This window comes from Musca vetustissima, unplaced genomic scaffold (assembly GCF_032173495.1).
Source record: "Musca vetustissima isolate MV318-11 ecotype Yass unplaced genomic scaffold, APGP_CSIRO_Mvet_v1 utg14645, whole genome shotgun sequence".
NCBI lineage: Eukaryota > Metazoa > Arthropoda > Insecta > Diptera > Muscidae > Musca > Musca vetustissima.
In genome coordinates, this window is record NW_026887496.1 from 34,708 (window position 1) to 59,922 (window position 25,215).

The 25,215-nt window shown below is 32.3% G+C and overlaps 1 protein-coding gene across 1 annotated transcript; it reads right to left on the reverse strand.

Moving 5' to 3' along the window:
- Positions 1–4,197: 4,197 nt before the first annotated feature.
- On the reverse strand, positions 4,198–24,075 carry LOC133335053 (phytanoyl-CoA dioxygenase domain-containing protein 1-like). Its single transcript, XM_061543355.1, has 3 exons — positions 24,019–24,075; positions 4,486–5,143; positions 4,198–4,421 (listed from the first exon to the last, which is right to left on the reverse strand). Exons 1-3 carry the CDS (start codon positions 24,040–24,042, stop codon positions 4,237–4,239), a joined length of 867 nt encoding a protein of 288 aa, XP_061399339.1. The 5' UTR covers positions 24,043–24,075; the 3' UTR covers positions 4,198–4,236.
- Between the last annotated feature and the right edge of the window lie 1,140 nt (positions 24,076–25,215).

Below are 25,215 nucleotides of genomic sequence, written 5' to 3' on the forward strand. Positions count from 1 at the left end.
TGCGGGATTTTTCGGCTCCATACAAATTGGTCCGTCCTAGTGTGTGTATTCCATTTTCGTTGTAGTTTTTTTCTGGTTGTACCTTTATTATGTCCAAAAGGAGTTGTGCAACAGAGTTATTCTTCATAAGGAACTAATTTATTTTAGGTGGACCATTTAGAAAATTTTGAAATGTTCACTATAGTCAACACTTTTGATAGTGATTGCAACAAGATAAAATGTGTTCTTGGAGGTATTCAATATTTTCACAGATATATTAGGTTACAAAGTTTCAAACATATATCTACTTTTTAGACCCTCCACCAACTTAGAAATTACCGCCTGCCAGTCAGTTGCAATCGCGATAGAACATTAAATATTTAAGATTTACTCATACATTGCTACTATTTCTAAGATGTTTGGCATTGAAAAATGGAATATAAGGTGTCCCAATTTTCGATATTTTGAGAATTTTAGTTACATTCTTTGTACTAATTGGTTTTAATTTTACATTTTTGCTTCTCATTGCGCATTCTTAGCAGAAATTCTTAACATTTACCCACATTTAGGTATAGTCTCCATATGAGTATACCTAAATTTCCGAATAAGCTGTAATATAAAAAAAATATTTAATATGGTTCTACGTTTAGGTATATATTCCGTATTACGGTACCTCTAGTTTTCAGGATATTCTATAATTTGTTTCATTGTGTGGAAAATGTTCTTACCAGACATATTAATATTTTTTTCGTCTTTAGTCCACTTTCTTTTTAGTATAGAAGGTATAGGACTATATATCGTGTGTAGAAAAAGTCTAAATATCTTTAAAAAATCTTTAAGACTTAATAGGTTATTCGTATACGAAGAATTTCGTCTAATTTGATAACCACGTGTTAGTTAAGCGAAGGCTTAACAAATCACCATTTTGTAATATTTTATTTTTAAGTCCGTGGGCGTATTATACTTTTTAAATTGTGTCTCCCTTGTGAGCCGTCTGAAGACGAACTGCATTATCAATATTAGTTCATCTTCGTATATAGCCTCCATATAAATGTTTCGCCACATAATAAATATGTTGATGATTCTAGTCGAATTTTCCAACCGATGTGATTATTTTTGGTATATACCCTAAATAACGATATTTTTAAGGTTTTAGTCACATTTTCAAAGAGAACGGGCTACAATTTGACTTACCTGAAATTTATTTTATGCTGAAAATATTAAGTGTAGGCCTATATTTTAACATAGCCTTCATAGTAAGTTCTAGATAATGTTAGGTATTTTGATCCTTGTCTCCTAGGATTTTGCAGAACATTTTATATCTAGGACCTAGACTTTTTTATTATATTCGAATCTACTCTAATTTTAGAATGTCCCTACAAAATCAAGTGAAAATCTCAAGAACTCTTGAAGATATAGCCGATTTATTGTGCCAAGTGACGGCAAGAGTGATTCTCAAACTTTAAACGCATTTTTTCCAATCAGTGTTTTACGAATGGCGGGCACGATAACTCAAAAACTAATAACCCAATCGGTTCCAAATTTTGACACGTATCTCTGCGAGTGTAAAGCTCTCGTATGAACTAGGATATTCATTTACCAGCCCATTTAAAATCTTAATAATAAAACAAATAGAAAGGGGGGGAGGGGGTGTTCCCTTAATAAAAATAATAGTATGTGTATAAACTGTACATTTTGATTTTAACTCATTTTATATATTTATAAGTAAAATATATAAAATGAGTTAAAAATTCGTTAAGTACGACCGTGCCAAATTTTTGGCCTAAGCTTGGGATCTTTATATAAGGAACATAACATTGAAGTAGGCCTATGTCGACTATGTTTATATTAATTTGTTTTAATTAAAATTGATTTTAAAGATTTTAAAAATATAGATGACAAATATGACAGATTATAGAAATAGATGACAGATAGAGATGGACGTATGGTCACCTTTTGTTACCCCTATTCTTATTCCCTCCATCAAAAGGTGAAGTGTATATCAAATTTGCTATTCTGCTTGCAGCACCTCGAAATATTCACCGGAGACCCCACAAAATCAGAAAATTCTATGCCGATTCACGCATGTCCGTCTGTTAAAATCACGATAGAGATCGCAATATTTAAGATAGAGCTCTGAATTTTTGGCCAGACATTGCTAGTACAACTAGGATGTTTGGTATTGCAAATGGAATATATCGGTCCACGTTTTCTTGTAGTCCTCATATAACAGTAACCCCCAATATTCAGTATTTTGGGGAATTTTGACACGTTTTTCCACCGAACTGGCTGTATTTTGGATCTCATTGAATAACACATACCCGTACCAAAACTTAATATTGACCCAAGTTTCAGGGCAGACCCATATGACGGTACCCTCCAATATTCGGTATTTTGGACACTTTTTCCAACCGAATTGACTGTAATTTGGTATTTTGGATTCTCATTGAATAACACACATCCATACTAAAAATGATTAATATTGACTAACGCTGAAGGGCAGACCCCATAGTATGGTAAAACCCAATATGGGGATTTTTGGCATTATTATTCGGTTTTTGAGCACGTTTTTTAATCGGATTGAGTCTAATTATACCCTACCCAACTATGTTGTCAGAGTATTATAGCTTTGTGCAGCCCCAAAAGTTTGTAACGCAGCGAAATATTGGTCCTAGACCCACCTTTAAGTATACGGATCGTCATATCTCGACTAGCTGAGTCGATCTAGACATGTGTGTCCGTCCATATGTCCATTATAATTTGTAAACATGATACAGGCTACAGTTATGGACCAATCTTCGCGAAATTTCGCATGTAGGATGGGTTCTGGCCAATGAAGACCTCTATTGTTTTTGGAAAAGATCGGTTAATATTTAGGGGATGAAATGGACCAAAAACTTTATTTTTGTCGGTTTTTCTGGTCGCTCCAGATGCTACAATTATGGCCCAAACACCGCGAATTTTTGCATGGAGAAGGGGATCGGGCCAAAGAATAAGCATGCCTGTTTTGATGAAGATCGGTCAATATTTGGCGGGTCAAATGGACCCTAACTTTTGTGTAAAAAATTACAAAATTTGTTTTCTATAGCGTATATATTTACCACTGGAGGATATAGACCCCGAGAAGTTGATAGTTATCCAAGAGGAATGCTTATGCCTTTAAATTGATACCAATTATATTGTCGTAGGTACTCGGATGCGGTAGTTACACTTAAATATTTACAGGTGCTTACGTATTCATATATTATTTAGTAACCTATTACCACACTGGAGGGCGGAAATATAGCGTTGATCCCTTTGAAATGTTCCATATGGTTCCAGTTATGGTCAAGGACAACGCCTAAAATGTTAGGTGATGATCAGATAATAATTTTTCGGATGAAGTGGACCGAAAACATAATTATTTGTACTTTTCGTGTCGAAAGCCGAACATTACAACACAACGCAGGGTGAAGAGAATCTGGACAAGTAATTAGAGGGGCTGTACTGATTATTAGCAACATTTGCTGACCTCTAGCCAGTCAAAAATGAGCAAATATCGCGAAATATTGCCAAATCTCAGAATATAGAACCACAGAAAGCTATATTTTCATGGAAGTTGTGTAAGGTATCGCATGGTCGGCCCCGTCCGACTATACTGCTCCGCTCACTGGTTTAATATATTAAGTTCTTATTGGTAATCTTCCTACTTAAATATAAAGGTACTGTATATTGAGGATGGTTGTCAACCGTCACGCGTCATTTTCGGTATGTTCAAGGTGGTAGCTCAATTTTCCGACCTGAGTGTCAGTAGTTTGATGTTTCTTTTTCTCCTAGCAGCAATTTACCATGACATAACCCCAATGTGAAATTTTAGGTATTTTGAATGTCCATCTCATGGCGAGGGGGTATAAACATTTTGAACCCGCCGAAATTAATTTTGTTTTTACTTGTGTTTTTATTATATATTTTATTTTTATAAGTAAATTTATTTAAAAATTACAAATTATCTTGTCTATGCCACGTACATACATATGTCTGTGTGTGTGTGTTAATACAATTGTTATTTCATTTAAACATATAAAGCTACATAAAATATTATAAGAAGAAAACTTATTTAAAAAAAATCAAAATTAAAACATAGATATTATGCTATTTTACATAAAAAATAGAAGTACAAAAGAAGGTGGGGTTGGGGGATTATATGTGGGATATAAAATTGTTTGGGGACAGTTCACAGATACAATTGTAGATCTATCTATAAGTTAGAGTACGACATCAGTTCTTTCTTTCAAATAAAACGGGGAAGGGTTTATCCTTGGGTGGCTGCAACCAATTGTCCTCGGAATATTTAACATTATTTTCAGTCTCAATAACATGGAAAGTGTAGGCGTGGCGACTCTTTTGCGAGCGATTCGAATCACTTTTATGGACCACATTGCCGTGGATGATAATGCAGGTGCCTAGAAAAAAATTAAATTATTAATATCACATATAAAATGTATATGTCTATGTCTGCAATCTTACCTTTACTACATTGTATGGGTGTAAAACTAGAATGAGGATAAATCGGTGCAGCTCTATCATAAATCATCAATTCCTGTGAATCCTTTTCGGGATTACGAATATAACGACGATGCACTCCACTCTGATGGGAGCCCTTAATGAATTGCAAGCAACCATTTTGCAGAGTACAATCTTCCAATGCAAACCAAAAGCCAATGGCCGAATTGGGTTCCGTATGTAAATACCAGGAATCTTGATGGGGAATAACTTCACCACCAACTTTGGGATTCTTATAGATGTACATGCTCTGACAGATGGCAGGTCTATTGAAATTCAATTGCCAGCAGATTTCCTTAACACGATTACAAAAACTAATTTTATTGAAGACAGGATTTTCCACATGCAAAGCATGACCGACTTTATTCAAAGCCTGCATTGGATCGACCAACAATTCTCCTTTCTCTCCAATGGCTCCATCTTCAAAGAAATATCGCACTTTGTCGCCCGATTCAAGGAAGTAGGTTTCCTTACTTTGCGCGTCTAAATGATTACGGGTATCGAAGACTTTACGATTTTCTTGTGGTGCATCCATACAAAGGGCGCGTCCCGCTTTGTAGAGTTCATCTACCTCATCGGGTGTTAGGAAATCTTCAAGTACAATGTAACCATTTTGGTTAATCTGAAATTAGAGGAAAAAAAATAAAATTATCAAATTTAATTGAAGATTAAAAAAAAATCCTTTTTTTGATTTTGACTTGATTTTGAATTTTAAGAATTTTTGGTCTTTAAAAATCCACGCCTATTATTCTGAAGATTCTTGAAAAAAAATATTCTTAAAAAAATCCACGCCTATTATTCAGAAGATTCTTGAAAAAATATTCTTTAAAAAATCCACGCCTATTATTCTGAAGATTCTTGAAAAAAAATATTCTATAAAAAATCCACGCCTATTATTCTGAAGATTCTTGAAAAAAAAAATATTCTTTAAAAAATCCACGCCTATTATTCTGAAGATTCTTGAAAAAAATATTCTTTAAAAAATCCACGCCTATTATTCTGAAGATTCTTGAAAAAAATATTCTTTAAAAAATCCACGCCTATTATTCTGAAGATTCTTGAAAAAAAAAATATTCTTTAAAAAATCCACGCCTATTATTCTGAAGATTCTTGAAAAAAATATTCTTTAAAAAATCCACGCCTATTATTCTGAAGATTCTTGAAAAAAATATTCTTTAAAAAATCCACGCCTATTATTCTGAAGATCCTTGGAAAAAATATTCTTTAAAAAATCCACGCCTATTATTCTGAAGATCCTTGGAAAAAATATTCTTTAAAAAATCCACGCCTATTATTCTGAAGATCCTTGGAAAAAATATTCTTTAAAAAATCCACGTCTATTATTCTGAAGATTCTTGGAAAAAAATATTCTTTAAAAATCCACGCCTATTATTCTGAAGATTCTTGGAAAAAAATATTCTTTAAAAAATCCACGCCTATTGTTCTGAAGATTGTTGAAAAAAATATTCTTTAAAAAATCCACGCCTATTATTCTGAAGATTCTTGGAAAAAAAATATTCTTTAAAAAATCCACGCCTATTATTCTGAAAATTCTTGGAAAAAAATATTCTTTAAAAAATCCACGCCTATTATTCTGAAGATTGTTGGAAAAAATATTCTTTAAAAAATACACGCCTATTATTCTGAAGATTGTTGGAAAAAAGTATTCTTTAAAAAATCCACGCCTATTATTCTGAAGATTGTTGGAAAAAAATATTCTTTAAAAAATCCACGCCTATTATTCTGAAGATTGTTGGAAAAAATATTCTTTAAAAAATACACGCCTATTATTCTGAAGATTGTTGGAAAAAAATATTCTTTAAAAAATCCACGCCTATTATTCTGAAGATTGTTGGAAAAAAATATTCTTTAAAAAATCCACGCCTATTATTCTGAAGATTGTTGGAAAAAATATTCTTTAAAAAATCCACGCCTATTATTCTGAAGATTGTTGGAAAAAATATTCTTTAAAAAACCCACGCCTATTATTCTGAAGATTCTTGGAAAAAATATTCTTTAGAAATCCACGCCTATTATTCTGAAGATTCTTGGAAAAAATATTCTTTAAAAAATCCACGCCTATTATTCTGAAGATTGTTGGAAAAATATTCTTTAGAAATCCACGCCTATTATTCTGAAGATTCTTGAAAAAAAATATTCTTTAAAAAATCCACGCCTATTATTCTGAAGATTCTTGAAAAAAAATATTCTTTAGAAATCCACGCCTATTATTCTGAAGATTCTTGAAAAAAAATATTCTTTAAAAAATCCACGCCTATTATTCTGAAGATTCTTGAAAAAAAAATATTCTTTAAAAAATCCACGCCTATTATTCTGAAGATTGTTGGAAAAAATATTCTTTAGAAATCCACGCCTATTATTCTGAAGATTCTTGAAAAAAAAATATTCTTTAGAAATCCACGCCTATTATTCTGAAGATTCTTGAAAAAAAAATATTCTTTAAAAAATCCACGCCTATTATTCTGAAGATTGTTGGAAAAAAATATTCTTTAAAAAATCCACGCCTATTATTCTGAAGATTCTTGGAAAAAAATATTCTTTAAAAAATCCACGCCTATTATTCTGAAGATTGTTTGGAAAAAATATTCATTAAAAATCCACGCCTATTATTCTGAAGATTGTTTGGAAAAAATATTCTTTAAAAATCCACGCCTATTATTCTGAAGATTGTTTGGAAAAAATATTCTTTAAAAAATCCACGCCTATTATTCTGAAGATTCTTGGAAAAAAATATTCTTTAAAAAACTCAAATCCAATCCTATTATTGTGAAGATTCTTCCGAAAATTTTATTTTAAAATCCACAAAAATATTATATTTCAAAGATTTTAAATACAATTAATGCATGCATAGCAAATACATTGTAAGGGGGTTATCAGAATCTGTATAAAATATTAATTGCATATTGGAATAAGTTCTCTTTGTTCTAAATAAGGTGGTAAAATTATTGCGCATTTTCAACGTGAATTGAACAGAGAAAATTTCCCTTCCATAATCTGCAAAATTTATTACCAAATGAATACACCCTTTGAAAGGTGGCACACGTGGGTGATGCCAATCACACTTATTATCTGTGTCATAATTTTTTTCTATAATTTACGCTTTGTTTATAAACAATTTATTATGCAAAAAATAACCATAATATTTCTTATTAGTATTCTTATCAGTTTGGTATTATTTAATTTCATTTACTTGGAATTATTACACATTATCGAATGGAATTGAGTCAGTGGGTTTTAGAGAACTAACGACGTGTGTCAATTTTCGTAATGATATTGAATAAGAATCCAATTGCATACAAACTGGCTGGTATGTGTAAACGAGATGTGTGTTATTGTTATGACATTTGATTGTAGTATTGTGTAACCGACATAGTTTTTTTGTAACTGACAAATCAGTCTACCCTGCTGACCTACTGCAATTATGGGTATTAAAGAGTGAATGATTCTAAGTCACTCTCTGGTCGAGTGTTTTTTTTTTTTTGTAAATCACTTATTTTTTTATTAAATCATACAATGCCCACTATGATGTTATGTATGTAGGCAATCCCCGTTGCATGCGTGATAAGAATGCTTCATTGAAATGCTGGTCTAGACATTAAAACTTTTGCCCGCACAATCAATCAGAGCCAAGCGATCATTAACCATCCTAGTGATAGCAAATGGAAAATTTTTCTGCCTCAATTTATGTTTTTGCGTTGTGCCTTTTTTATTGCATTTACATATGTTTATTGTTATTATGTATTAATTTGTATAATAAATTTTAACGGATGTAGTGGTTCTGAACGACATCACCTTTTTTGGGTGTGAATGGCAGGCAAGCAAGCAAACGCCTCGTGTCAATTCACATCAAAGAACGTCGTTACGTTACGTTATGCTGAATTGTTAACACGTAATAACGAGCAAACATCTTGAGAATAATAATTTTTTTTAAATACGATTTTTGCTTTATTTTTTAATATCATGTAATCAAATGTAGCATTTAATTAATGTAAATTGACTACATAATTTGCACACGAGCAATATTTCACACAATTTATTATTATGATTATTAATTAATGATGTGATTTATTATATATATTATTAAATTTTTAGTGATATTTTGTTAATAGGTTCTTAATATTTTTTTATTAATTGCGAGCGGCTCCAAAATTATGGTTTCTATTAAAAAGAATGGAAGGACAAGGAGACCTATAGTCGTGGATTTTTAAAGAATATTTTTGTTAGGATTTTCGAACGATTTTGAGATCAACAAATATGGAAATACTTTTTAAGGACTTTGATATCAATAAACGTGTATTTATAAACTATATCGTTGAAAGAGTATATGAAGTGGATTTTATATCTCTTCAACTACTTTGTGTTCCACAAGCAAGGATTTCTTACAGAATTTGTTTAAAAGGACTATAAGAGCAACAAACGTGGATTTGTAAAATAATATTTTGGGAATGACTTTAATACCAACAAAATCGATTTTTGAGAATATTTTCAAATCCAAAAATGTAGATTTCAATAATTTATAAAAGACTTTCAGGGCAACAAAAGTGGATTTTTTATAATGTTTTGGAAGGATGTTGTGGCCAACAACATTTTCGGATGGACTTTGTGCCAACAAATTAGGATTTTTTGAAATGGTTAAGGAAGAGCATTTAATTATACCCTTCACCACACTGTGGTACAGGGTAATATGTCTTTGTGCATATGTTTGTAACAGGCAAAAGGAAACGAGTGTCTATCCTGGTTCCGTTTGAGAATATTCATTTATGATCCGAATTGAATGAATGGGAAAAATGGGTTCAGAGTTAGATATATCTTCCATATATATTTTGGTCCGATTTACTGTAAATGGTACACCAAAGTCCCTATATATTTTCGATTTGCACGAAATTAGGCACAGCGTACTGGATTAAGCCTAGAATGATGTTTGTTAAGTTTCATGAAAATAGGTTCAGATTTAGATATAACTCTCATATATATTTTCGCCCGATGTAATGTAAATGGTGTACCAAAGTCCCAATATATCTTTCTAATTGGACATATCATATTTCATATTTTTGACATATCGTACTGAATTAGGTCTAGAATGATGTGTGTTAAGTTTCGTAAAAATCGGTTTAAATATAGCTCCCATATATTTTCGCCCGATTTAATTTTAATTTTGCACGAAATTTGACATAGAGTACTGAATTGAGTCCAGAATGATGTGTGTAAAGTTTCCTGAAAATTGTCCGTCCAAAGTTAGGCCGATTGCCATACAATTTTGCACAACGTACTAAAGTTTGTGTAACATAATATGTGTCAAGTTTTGCTGAAATCAGTTCGGATTTAGATATTGCTCCAATATGTATTTTCTTCCAATTTACAATTCCAAATGATTTGTTATAGAATATTTTTAAGGAATGTAGCGCTCTCTCATACTTAAAAAATACTTCTGGGAGGACTTTGAGAAGAAAGGAGAGCAATGGATTTGTTAGGAATATTTTTGAAAGGATTTTGAGATCAAATATCGCAGTTTCTAAGAATATTAGTTAAGTGCGTGAATTAAAAAAAAATAATAAAAATACATTTTTAGATTGACTTTGAGACTGACATAGGTGGATTTTAGGGTTTTTTTTTGTTGGAACACTTGCAGAACAGAAAAATCTGGCTTCTTTTCGAATATTTCTAGAATTCTATTTCTATTCTAGAAAATTAATGTATACAAAATTGTGAAAGGACGAATATATGCCATCGAAATATTGGGTTTATATTTCATGTGGACCAAATCGATTTATAAATTCCAGTCCGTCCGTCTGTCTGGTTGATTCGCACGATAAGTCTCGAAGGGCGTAACCAATTTAATTCAAACTTGAATATTCTTCTAAAACTTGAATATTCTCCTCGTACCTCCTCAACAAAATTTGCAACATTTAGAAGATGGAGTCCTTTCATGTTCGAAGATGGAGTTCGTCAGTGCAATATTTTGAAAATGTTGTATTAAGCAATCTAAACATTATACAGTGTCAAATTGTTACCTAACCTACATTAAATCCAAAGATGGGATTTATAGGTTTATTTATAAATTTAAGTTTATAGCCGCATTTACCATCCGCAACGGTTGTAATTTTGCATTCTGGTTTCTTATAGTGTAAAAAACATCTTTGCAGATAATGTCCAATATCGGTTCATATCCCCCATTTTAAATGTTTTGAGAGACGTAGGTGAGTTTTCCAAATGATGTGGCTGCAATGTTGGTCCATGTTTTGACATAGCCTTATGTAAAGATCCCGCCCTATTTTATATATTTTGATAGGCGGTATTGCGGACTTTTACATGTCACCAAGTAGGCCCAAGTCTTGTTCAAAGCTTCTACCTACTTTCGGGATGTTAAAGGTCCTGGCCAAATCCTATTATTCAATTATGTAGTATTTCATTTTTTCAGAGGTTAAAACAATCTCTTGGTACCAAAATACCCCACCCGGTAGAGGCTTCCCAAACATAAAATTTTTACTCGTTTGAGAATATTTTTTTTAATTTGGTGGCATTATAATTTGGTGCAAAAATATTAAAGGAATATGTAAATATGTAGGAATTTCTAGAACAAAGCCAAATATATATATATATATATATATATTAGTAAATTTTTCCCTCACCTGTACTACGTGACAAATACTCAAAATAAGCGATGCAATTGTTGTTTGATGAAATATTTCAAACATGACATTTTCAAATGTAATGAAAATCACAAACGCAGGTGTATCGAAATAGCATTTCGAATACAGTATTAAAATAAAAATATAAATCTCTTATATGCTATTGTTATTGTCTTTAACAATTGAAATTTATTGCAAAAATTAGCCAATTATAGAACAATTAAAATTCATTTTTTTTGTTTCTCTTCTCATTTCGAAATTGGGTGAAAATGAAGAAAGTTCTACAAATCATTATGATGACTTTGCGCCAAATTAAAAAAAATAACATTAGTGCGCCTGTTTGTCTGGCGAATTTGGTGGTGGCGGGTGACATGTGCACGAGTATGGCAATTTCCCTTTCATCTGATTGTTTTATTTATTTTTAAATCATTGATTTTGAATATTCTCAGCATTAATTTTTCAATGCTCCCCAACCCGCTGATTCAAGAAAACGCATGGGGATTATGTTCTGCTGACTTGTTTTTCATTTTCAGCACTTTGTTATTATTTCTTACTTTTTCCATAAATAACCCAGAGAAGTAGAGGTGCTCTATTTTGTGTTTGGGTACACTTTTTGATGGCAAATTAGTATTCAATGGCGAGACTGGCCAGTAAAAGGTGTCCACGGCCAACGCCAACTACGACATTAAATTCAAAGCACAAAAAATACAAATCTATAGAAAAAATTACGTCAAATAGTTGGTGTGTATGTTGTACATTGTCCGGCAACAGATGTTTGCAATTTTCAATTTATTTATTGTTGTTGTTATTTTGTGGGGTTTCTTTTTGTGTGTATGTGTGTGTGTTTGTGATTTAGCGTTTAAGTTAAGGAAGCGGAAAGACTTGACAATTTGAAATTGTTTTAATTAATGAAAACGGCTTTAAGGTGGGTGGGTGGATTCTAATACGATTTGTATATTTAGTTTTGAATTAAATTTAATAAAAATAATTTTATTCGGATGTAAATTTTGAAGGCTTTAAAACGGAAGTATGGTGCAAGTAGATTTTAATTAAATTAAACTCAATACTATCGCATTTCATTAAATATAATATATATATATGTATAAATATATATAAATAAATTAATCCAAATATATGGATAGGAATAGTTTTAAGGACAGTATGGAGGCTTGAGTTGAGTTTAGGGGCTCATTTTCGATAAATGACCGAGTTATAAGCATAGGAATTTCCGAACTACAGAGTTCCATATTTTGGGAAGTTTGAACTTCCCCAATGAAAGTCATATATTTTCGGGATCAGGCGAGACCTAACTACCTGTGGTAAAAATTTCAGAAAAATCTGAGATGAGCCCCTATACCCAACTTATTCCAGTATTCAAAGACACATGTATTTTTAAAGTTTAATTATCAGATTCTTATTTCATAATAAAGGGGAAGGTATGCTGTTAATAATGTACGACAATAACAGTCAAATGGACATCAAACACGTACTCATAAAATTTAGCATAACAATATTACAAAGTGTCTTCAATATGGTCTGATAAGAACCTGGATTGCAAAATTTCAGTTACTTGGATTTTAAACACATTCAATATGAAACGGCGGCAGAAGTTGAATATAGGAGCTGGAATGGGATCGATAAAAGTATGGACTTCCCCCACATAATATATATATATACTGACGTAATCAGATCGATCCTAGTCCAGCTTCTACGAATATAGCCACCAAGATAAAAAAAATGGATTTATATTAATCATATTTTGCATAAGACTCCGGGGCTGTCTCCAAATTGCTTGCACATTTTTCCCAAAATGCCGCTACGAAAATGGGTCCATATTGATCATATTCTGCATAAATGTATTTTAGCCCTTATGAGCCATTTTGGTATGTGGTACTTATATGAATATATGGATCTATATTGAATTTTGAATGGAAAAATATATTTGAACCTTTAAGAACCCCAAAAGCCAAATTATAAACAAATGGGTTGGAAAATGCGGCTGCCACCTTCAAAATACCGAAAATTTCATAGGGGGAGATACCAGAAGGATTAGATCGATCTTTCCCATTTTCGAACTTATTCTAAGTTTGAAGGAAGGACTGTGATGTACGAAGTCCGGATGAAATCGTTTACTCCTTTCAAGAGTTATCGTGCACACATTTGTAAATCGTCCCCAAACTATCTAAAACGGAATTGGTCCAAAAAACTAGGGGTATAACAAACAATACTTCGTTGAGGTGCATTTATATCGTAGCATAATGTTATATTATATTATGATGCCCTCAGATATAACCTCATTGGTCACCATGGATTAAAACCAGACCAGAAGGAATGAACCGATCTATACCATCTTATTGGACTTACTGACGCCATCTTTAAACATTATAAAGGCTTGGTTAAAATATTAGGTTGTACAAACTTTAGTTTAAATCGAATTCAACAATATTTTGAACATTTTGTCGGGGAAGGTACCCGAGTCCGTGGACGGATCTTTCCCAACTTCGAACTTAATCTATGTTTGGAAGGAGTATTAAAATTTGCATGAATTCGGGTACACTCTTCGAGAGTTATCATGTGCATCATGCAGACAGACAGACCGAATTTGTAAATCGACTTCAAATTGTCTGAAACGGATTGGGTTCAAAGAAACTTGGGGAATATAAAACACTATTTCGATGAGACATATTTTTATCATAGCAAAGTGTATAATATATCCTCATTGGCCATAAGACTGAGGGTATACATTTTCATATTGCCCGCCATGGGTTAAAACATAGTTATTACTGTAAAACAGACATCTGTGTAAATATTAAACTTGTAGCTGCATCGTCTGCATTCCAATATTGTCATTTCACATTTTTCTTGTACCAACAATAATTGCAAACTAATGCGAATTAATGACAAATGTCAACGCAATTCATTTTTGCAGAAATATAAATTAAATTACAGTGCATGGCAAAGGAATGAATGAGAGAGTGACAGAAATTCGACACTCATTAAATTTTCTAGAGGAAGTTTTTTTTATCGCAAACACGAAATGTGAAATTAGTCACTTGGTAGGAAAATGTGACTCAAACCTTCAAAATACCACAAATGGGGACTATTATATGGGAGGTATGCCAATGTATGGACCTATATTCCTATATGGAATTGAGAGGGGAAAATACATGATAAAATATACCTGCAGTTTATACATGTAGTGTATCTATGAGATTTATAAATTTGAAGGTGTACAATGTTTGGGTTATATGAGATTCGCTTGTATAAGGTACGTTTTTCCAAAATATTAGTAATTTGTGGGCGAGGTAAAAGTAAAATATAACGGTGTTCAAATTTTGAATAAAATCGGATACTCGTATATAATTCATATGAGATATGCATATATTGTAAAATGTTGATCCTTAGCAAGCTCTTTATTTAAAGATGTTCGAATCTAAAAGAATCATCTATTAATCCAAATTGTTTTCAATTATTCCTTTTTAAATTTGAAAAATTACACTTTCAACTGCACACAACATTCGTTTATTATGCACTATATTACTCCCAACTTTGTGTATGAACTTAATTTGTTGCAGTTGTTTTCATAAGCAATTGTTAATTCTTTTATTTACCTTTTTTTGTACTGTGTATCAAAAGTACAGTGACCCGAATCGAAAGGCTCTATTATTAGGTTTTCTTTTCTTCTGCAGATAATGTTTACACAATTGGTATTTTATAATAACATAATCATACACACGCTCACCCATTGTGAAGGGTACTTTAGTTTTTCATTTAATTGCCATACACATAAACAAATTTGAACTTTGTTTATTTTATACTCCTCCAACTGATATGTCTCGAAAGAAAACATGTATCTTGAAAAATCTATTTACGTATGTGCATTTGTTTTCTTTTTTTGCCACACATTTTTTTTCAATTATTATACAATTATTTTATGTTTGTTAGCTGTTTTTTTTTTTGTCAACTCAACATAATTACTTGGACTTAGTGTGGTAGCAACCAACCACCCGACCAACCAAATAAACAAACAATTCAACAACCTACAGCTTTGTTATCTTTCTTTCTGATTATTGTTATTTGATTTTGCCATAAGATAATGCCGCTCGGCCGAGTTGTTTGTCGACAAGTCGGCTGTGCTCTGCTGTTGTTGCGTCGATTGGCCAATAGGTTACCAACAGAAGGAGTGCAAAGATCTGGGTCAGTGTTAACATCTATCGCATGTTGTGTATGCTTTTTTTTTTTGTAACACCACCACCACGCCAACCGTCCGTCCGTTAGTCGTCTATAATAATTAGGCTGTGGTGTTGCGTTCGACCGAAATCAACTAATTTTAAATGATAATTTTTTTGTTTGGGTTTTTATTATTGTTATCAAAAAAAAAAAAAAATAAATAAAAAAAATATGAAAAAATAAGCAGGTGTGTAAAAAAGTGGGCGTGGGCGAATGTTTGTTACCCTTCACTGTTAAATTATTTTTTTTGCAACGATATCAGCATGCCTATCGCTTTAATTTGAGTTTGATATACGATTGTTTTTTATTGAAGGTTGTTGGATTTAATTGAAGAAGATATGAAGATAATTATTGAAGCCATGATAGACTTAACTGGAGGAGTGTTATTTTAGTATTAAAAAAATAGTTTCAATCAATTTGTTACCATGAGCCCGTTTACAGGATCATATCATTTTATATAAAATTTGAATAACGAAATCTTAAACAAGTTTAATGTAAAAAGTCAATGGTAGAGGTAGGGGTATATAAAAAATCCATTCGCCGTAAATTTTAATCCAAACTAATATTCGAACAAGTAAAAAAATCATGTGGTGTGTCTTCAAAATGCCTTAAACTCATCTGAGAATATTACAGTCAGTCAGGCTAGGTCAGGCTAGGAACATCAACCCAGATAAATTAAGCAGCAGCTTCATACTGGGGCTATGGAAAAACATGTATCAATATTGAAAATTTTCCGGGAAGAATCACGGAATTCCAAACCTCAGACACTTCTGTTGGAAAATACAGTTTAAATCTTCGAATTATCAAAAAATGGGAGGAGTCCTTTATATGAGGACTATGTCAAAACATGAATTTGTATGAAAAATATTCTACTATGATGATGCCGAAAACCTAAATTTCAGCCACTTCGGTGTAAAAGTTCGGCAAAATCTACATAGAATTATATTCTGATCAAAAATATATACATTTGGAATTTTGGTTTTTTTTTGCAGATTTTTGTACCCTCAGCCACATGCTCAATGAGGGTATATATCCTTTGCTATGCGCCTCATTGAAATATTAGTTTTAAACTCACATTTTCTTTTGGACCAAATCCGTTTCAGACAAATTGGAGTCGAATTACAAATAACCGTCCATCCGTCCGTATGTCAGGACGGCTGTTGAAAGATGGGAATTGTCGACCCACTCCTTCTAGTAACAACAAAAGGGTCAAATTTTTGAACGTTTTTACATCTTATATAAAGCGTGCGGAATATCCAATTTCATCGAAACGTTGCACTTCGTAATATGTTTACCTTACCTAGATTATGTACTAAAATGGGATCCGTCGATCCACTCCTTCTCATACCTCACCCACAAAGAGTCAACATCTTGAAAATGCGTACATCTTATATGAAGCCTACAGAATACTCAATTTATCTACCTATGTCCGAAAATGGGACCGGTCGGTCCACTCCTTCTTATACCTCCCCCACATATTGATTAAAATTTGTCTGAATATAAATTTTAACAATATCATGCAAACGGACTATCAGATTTGAACTAAACTTTGCACAATTTAATATTTATTTTTAGGATTTATCGGTCAAACGGTCAAAATTTTGAAAACTCTTCGAAATATTGCACCACGTAATATTTTGTCCGTATCTATATGCCTTTGTGCCCGATGATGGAATCAGTCGGTCTACTCCTTCTGGTACCTAATCCATAGTGCCAACATTTTCTAAATTTGTTAGTTCAATCTCAAGCGAATTTAATGTCGAATTTATACCAAACTTTGCAAATTGTAATATTTCATGAAATCTAGATCAAGTCCAAAGATATGAATCACCATTCCACTCTCTTTGGTACTTCTCAGTAAAAATATTAAAACATGTGTGTAATTCCTTAGACCTCCGCAAACCATGGACTGACCGTATATATCTGTCGGCAATACCGACTGACACTTTTTTACTTGTTTTTTTTTCCAAAGGTTATCTTTACATGGAACTAGTTTCAGTTTAGGCGGCATATATCGGTCCACCTTTTCGAATGTAACTCGGTATTCGGTATTTGTGAACGTTTTTCAACAGAATTGGTTGGAATGTGGTATTTTCGTTTCTCATTTAGTGAATCAACTGCACCTCTCACATGTCGGTATTTTTGAAATTTTGACCATGTTCCTATTAAAAATTATATAACGGCACACTCCATTATTTGGTATTTTGGGGGTTTTTTGGGCACGGGTTTCTCCCGAATTGGCTTTAATTTGGTGTCATATCTTCCTACTAAAAGTTGTGAATATTGGTCCAGATTTTGCCACAGAACTGTGACGACACGTTTTTTAAACGTCTTGGTATAGCCTACACCGTATACCAATTTTGAATGTTTCAGACATATTTATAACCTTCACCACACTGTGGTACAGGGTATTATGTCTTTGTGCATATGTTTGTAACAGGCAAAAGGAGTCGAGATAGACCCATGCATAGAATCACTTTCTGAGTCGATTTATGCATGTCCGTCTGTCCGTCTGTCCGTCCGTCCATGTATTTTTGTGAACAAAGTACAGATCGCATTTATGATTCGATTTGGATGAAATTTGGCATAGGTCACTTATTTGGCCCAAGGACGAACCCTATTGAAATTGGGAAAAATCGGTTCAGATTTAGATATAGCTCCCATATATATTTTCGTCCGATTTAATGAAAATTGTGTACCAAAGTCCCTATATATCTTTCGATTTGCACAAAATTTGGCATAGCGTAGTGAATTAGGTCTAGAATCATTTGTGTTAAGTTTCCTGAAAATTGGTCCAGAGTTAGATATAGCTCCCATATATATTTTCGTCCGATTTAATGTAAATGGTGTACCAAAGTCCCTATATATCTTTCGATTTGCACGAATACATAGCGTAATGGATTAGGTCTAGAATGATGTGTGTTAAGTTTCCTGAAAATCGGTCCAGATTTAGATATAGCTCCCATATATATTTTCGTCCAATTTAATGTAAATGGCGTACCAACGTCCCTATATATCTTTCGATTTGCACGAAATTTGGCATAGTGTAATGAATTAAGTCTAGAATGATGTGTGTTAAGTTTCCTGAAAATCGGTCGAGATTTAGATATAGCTCCCATATATAGTTTCGTCCGATTTCACGTAAATGGTGCACCAAAGTCCCTATATATCATTCGATTTGCACGAAATTTGACATAGCGTTCTGTATTAAGTGCTGAATGATGTGTGCTGAGTTTGGTGAAAATCGGTTTAGATTTAGATATAGCTCCCATATATATTTTCGTCCGATTTAATGTAAAGGTGCACCAAAGTCCCTAAATATCTTTCGATTTGCACGAAATTTGGCACATCGTAATAAATTAGGCCTAGAATGATGTGTGCTGAGTTTCATGGAAATCGGTTCAGATTTAGATATATTAGGTCTAAAATGATGTGTGTTAAATTTCCTGAAATCGTTGAAATCGGTTCAGATTTAGATATAGCTTATATATCTGACCAAATGAAAAAATTGGTATAGGTTGCAGAATGACATGTTCATGGATCCAATTTCATTTTGTTGGCCCTTTAAAAATGCGACGTCTGTTAGGATTCATCTGTTGAATATACCCAAAGTGGTGAAGGGTATCGAAAATTAAAAATATCAGTCTTTTTTTGGCATATCCCCATATCAATCCCCAATATCCCCAATTTAATCCTTTTATATGTATCTATATTGCTCTATGCGTTTATTCTAACCGAATTTACTATATTTTATCATTACTGGATGTTCTTGGGTACATTTTCAATATAAATCCAAACAAGAGCCACATATCATTTTCGGTATGTTCAATGGGTTTGTATTTAGTTTTATCCTGGCAGCAATCTATTTTAAGTATTTTGAATGCCCACTTCATGGTGGAATCGGCGAACTCAGCGACATTTTTACTTCTTCTAGTTACTTCTTTCCTCATATATGTTTCACATTAATCCATAAAAATAAAGTTATTATTCCTTTTTTCCAGAATTTTCATTTTATTACTCACATTTCCAATATCATAAGTTCTGATTTTAAATTTTATATATTTTTTTCTTTAAATATAAAATATAAACATTGTGCCACTCCCCACAAAAAAGAAACAGACAAACTCATTCACCTGCAATGCAGACAAATTAAATAAACAATCAAAAATGTCTAACCTTTGCGGGGGTAAAAAAAAACTAAAAAATCGAGCATTTTCTTCATTCCCATTCGTAATTTATGTTTGTTTGAGGGGGAAAACATGTCCACACATCTACATGTGTTTGCCACAAAACGCATCATTTATACTTTTTCTCATCGTTAATGTTCTGTCACAGATTGGGGCGTGTGAACGACAGTTTTTTTCTTGTTGTTGTTTGGGTTGTTGTTGCTGTTCTTGTTCATCATTAGTGATGTGTGTTTTGCGTGGTAAGTATGAAAAAAATTACGTATCGAATTAAAATTAGACTAAACGACTAATTCATTTATCTTCCGATAGACAAAATCTTTGTTGTTTTTCTTTTTTTTGGTCTGCGACATTAGCGTTAACTTTTCCCGGTGGTCATTTACACCTTTTGTGTTCGAATCGCTACAAATGCCATCATAAATCTTGAGAATTTTCTATGAGGATTTAAAGAAAAAACAACAACACAATTATTTATTTCCCGGCAAATCACAACAAATCACTCAAAATAATGCTGATCTATGCGAACAGAGAGCTGAAAACGCACAATTCCCACATCAATACTTATTATTAGCAACAATTGCTAATCATCTTTGGGCATTTAGCAAATGAATGATGAACAACAAGAAAGAACGAAAAGGAAAATTGATGGCATGGTTTTGAGCGTTTAATGACTTTGCATCAATGAAAAAAATCTTTTTCAGAAAAAAAAACAAACGAATAAATTCTTAAGAAATATCGATGAATTGCAGGCAGTGAAATTCTCCGCCTCTCCCGCCATTATCATTACCACCATCATCATCATTTCTATCCAGTACCGCAGTGTTTATGCATTTTCCTCGACTTTTCATTTTTTGTTCTAGTTGTTTTTATTGTTGTTTGTTTATTTGACAGAGTATTTGTGTTTGGCTGTTCTTGGTACGTTTTTCATCACCAGAGGTTTATTTTTTCGTTTTTTTTTTTTTTTTTTTTTTTTTTAACAAAGGCATTGATTGTTGAATTGGTTTAATGACTTTTATTTTTAATATTAGGTATATTTTTTTTATTATACCCACCCACTCACTTGTCATTGGCCTTTTCCCAGAGATTAAAAAAATTAATTCCTTATTTGGTTCTACACAAGAACAAATATTGGTTTTTGGGAACCATACCATGTTTTTTTTTTCTAAATTTATATTGTGTTGAAAACATTTAAAATTTGTTTGAGTGGTGGGGTCAAATATTGAAAAGTGTACAAAATATAACAATGGAATGTATTATTATCGCCAGAAGAATATTTTTGATGAGAGCTGAGATATTCACTTATACTGACTTTTGAAATTATATCTTAGATAGTTTGCGGAGGTCTACGGAATCACAGTGTAATGATCCCTTTTTTTATTAAATGATTAATTTTCAAAATTGTGGCAGGATGTCGGAGAGGTACCAGAGGCGATGGGCTATATATAGCCAATGGTTTTTTTTTAACTTTATACAACAAGGAATTCAAAATTCGCTGTATGTTTTTTTTTCAAAAATTTTACCATCATCTAGGGTGAAACTATACACCTAAATCTTCAGATTTAATGTAGATTTGATATAAATATTTTGTTGTGCATTGAATCGGATACTCCATTCGCTTCATATGTAATTTAGAGATTTTATAAATGTTGATAAGGAGGAGTAGACAGATGTGTCCAATCTTCCGACTTGATTTAGGTTTGGTAGGCTGTGCGATGTTTTGTGTCATTAGACACTTTAATCACTCGATATTCAATTTACAAATCTTCAAAATGTTGAAACTTTGTGCGTTGTACCGTTTGGACCTATCTTCGAGAATATATACCATGGTATAAAAATTTTATTTTTCAACAAAATGTAGACCATTTTATTTAGTAAGCACCAGAAGGAGTGGGCTGATTATCTCCTTCATTCAACTTCATTTAAGTTTGGAAGAAATATTACAATGAGCTAAGTTGGTGCAATATCGGTTATTCCCTTCGAGAGCTATAGTGTGCACCAGATAGCCAGACAGAGGACAGTAGAATAATTCTAAATCGCCTTTAAATAATATAAATTAGATTTAGCCCAAATAAACATGGGGTTTAAAAACGATATTTCAATGTGGCAAAATCGGGCATCCCACGAACGTCATTACACAATAACTAATGCTGGGGATTATTTACAACGTCGGAAATTATTCGAAATTCTAAAGTCAATTTTTTTAATGGGACCTCCCCCATTTCTCGATTTTAAATTTTCAAGATTTTCATTGGACTGGTAAATGAATATCAACGCCTGTTAAGGTTTACAACACATATATAATTGACGATTTAAAAGAGAAGAGTGATTAAAGAAAGGTTCTTATTTTTGATGGCGGGCATGATAACTGCACACTGGAACATCGGAATCCAAGGGTATTGATCAAATAAGGAAGTTATTCATCAATTAACTTTATCCTAGTTCATACGATAGCTATACACTCCCAGAGCAACGTGTCAAAATTTGGACATTCTTGAATTAGTATCGATTCAAAAACTAAATGAAATTTTTTACACCAAGAATGGGGGAGGGGGTCCCCTTAAGCTAAACTGTCCGTATTACCCTCACAGAGATCATCAAATGATTTAATATCTTCGGGCCTCTTTCTTTGGGGCTATGTGAGATATATTGTCTACGTTAACATTCCAAAGTAATCAAAGATGGAGCTCGTGAGGCTATCGAGCACAAAATTTTACTGAGAAAAGTTTTAGGACAGTGTGACTTTTTCGTTTGGGACATTTTATAGTTGAGGTCTACGATTCAGCTACTCAGAAAATGTTAATATCTGGTTATGCAAAACTTCTTGAAAAGCATGTGGTTGATATAGTTTCTTCATTATTAGCCGTACACCTTCCTCTTCATTACGCAATAAACATGCGATAATTAAACTACCTAAAATCGTTCAACAAGGACCCACACTGGAAGTTGTCTATCCAGAGAATTGTTATCCCACTTAAAAATATAGTACGTCTGGTTGGAAATTTAGTAAGGACCTTAATCGAACCTGGGCCTGTATCGAACCATGACTGTGGTAAAAACAAGATTCCACACAAAAACCTGAAATGCCAAATAATAATAAATTCGATTGAAAAGTGTGTTTATGACCAAAAGAATACCAAAATTGAGCAGGACCTGTCTAGATATAGACAAAAAATCTGAATTTCAAATCACAGCCAGCCACCTTTGTTCAACGTGGATCGATAATTTTCTCCCTAGAAACATAGAATGCCATGTTACAATCGACTCAGTAGGAAAAAGCGTATTGGACCATAAAATTGTACGGAAACCTGAATGCCAAATCATAGCCTCTTTAGCTGGAAAAAAACTTTGAAAAAAAACTATAATTTTCTGCGTAGAAGCTTAATGCCCACTAACAACTCTGCAGACCAAAATACCAGAACATTGTATGGAAAATGCGACTAGGACCATAAAAATACCTAAAATTGCATATACATATCCCGAAACATGGGCCTATATTGAAAATTGTCTGCAAATGTGTTTTTATTTACCATTCAAGAACCCACAAATCCGTTATGTGGAGCTATATTTTAAAACCGCATCCATGGAGTTTTAGCAACGTATAAAAACAATTATTTTTTTTTTAATTTTCGCGGTGTTGTTAACGGAACACTCAATATGAACTCCATTTTATGGTGGAGATTCTAATTCAAAATAAAAAAAAATCGGATTTTACAGAAAATTCATAAATTTTTTTCTTATTGTTACAGGCAAATCTTAAAAGGCTCAAAATCCTAATTTCGATCCACTTCGAATCGGCCTATGTTGAAAAAAGCATTTCCAAGGTAAGTTTCCCACCTTTTAATACTCAAAAATGATGGACAACCTTTAAAAATGGTCTTTAAGTTCTGTGTACTAACTGTGGTTCTATATTTATTTACTTTTATAGTTCAAATTTCAATTTTTATGTAATTTGTTTATTATTTAATTTTTTATATTTATTATTTTTTTATATTTAAAATACCTGACTATACCTGACTATTTTGCAAAAACAAAATTAAAATACAAATTACGTTCTTTCTGCAAGCTGGGTCTATATTTATTTTTATATTTAAATAATTTAATTTTTCGTATTTAAAATTTAATTTGTGTATTAAAATTTAGGTAAAAGTGAAAGATAATTTAATTTACTCCTCTTGAATTTGATATAGACCGAAAACTAGCTAAGGCCTGTATTTTTAATTAATTTTCTTCGTCAAAACTGAACATTTCAAGTTTCTCAAAATAAGAAAAATCCTTTATATGCCAATTAGTCTATTGACATAATAGAATTTATTGTTAAATAATTTCCAATATAAAAATATTGTCCATTTCTAATTATTTCACTATTATAAATTAAAAAATATATATCCTTTTTATATTAAATACAAAAAATATGATTATTCATATTTACAAACCTCATCCAACAGGGTACTATGCATTTTGATGTTTGTGGTTGATGGTTTTTCTTTTATTTTCTTATTTGTTGTGTTGGATTATTTAATTCAAAAGAAATGTGATTTGATTTGTAATAAACACAAATTTAGCAAGTGATTCACTTTCGTTTTTTTTCCTTTCTTTCTTCAATTTAAAATAATTTCAACAATACAATTTTTTCAATTTTCTTAACGTATTTTCTTTTTATTTCAATTCAAATTCTCAAATAATTTTTATGTTTGTATTCCGCTGTGTTGTGTTCACTGTTTAACTTTTAGTTCTGAACTGAACTAAATTCGATTTTGGAAAATATATAAAATGAGTTCTGTTCTGTTGTGCTGTTCGGTTTCCCTAGAAAGAAGAAGAAGCTGTCTGTCGCCCATACACAATTGTCGCTAAGTGTTGTTGTTCGATCGAAGAAGAGGAAGAATAAAGAAAAACAAAACAAATCCATTCGACCACATTGGGAATAAGAAGAAAGAAAAAAAAAACAACACAACTACAGCGCGGCATATGTTGTCAATCTCTGTCAGAGAGCTACATAGATACTCAATCTCAAGCTAAGTATCTCGAATGTAAACGACGAAGCAACGACAACACGATTTTAACAGTTCAGTGTTGTCAATATATTTTTTAAATTTTAATGGGGGAATAAATCACATAAAATATGTAGTAAATTGGATTTAAATATGGAAATTGAAATCAAATAAAATATTCGATTGTCAATGAACTCTTCACTCTTAGAAAATTGTTTCATTATGCCCAACTTCACACAGTGGTACAGGGTTTTGTGTCAGTGTGCATTTGTATTTAACATGCAGAAGGAAAACATTTGAGGACAAATGAAAGCCTCATACGTAGCTTAATTCGATTTCCAAAAAAGCTGCACTTTCGAACTAGTTCGAATCTAGAAGAAATTCTAGAGGACCTGCTAATCGCTTCGTAATTTTGTAGGAACCGATTCAGCCATTAATGAGGCTGTATTGGATATTTTGGAAAAATAGAATGTTTTGGAAATAATTCTGAACTATAAGCGAGGTCGTCTGACAGAGTCTTTGGCTTATAATATTTTACTAGCAAAGTGCCCGCTACTTCGTATGCGGAAAGGGAATAAAAAATATATATTTCATATGGAAATCGTTAATACTGTATAATTTGTTGTACTATAGTTCTGAATT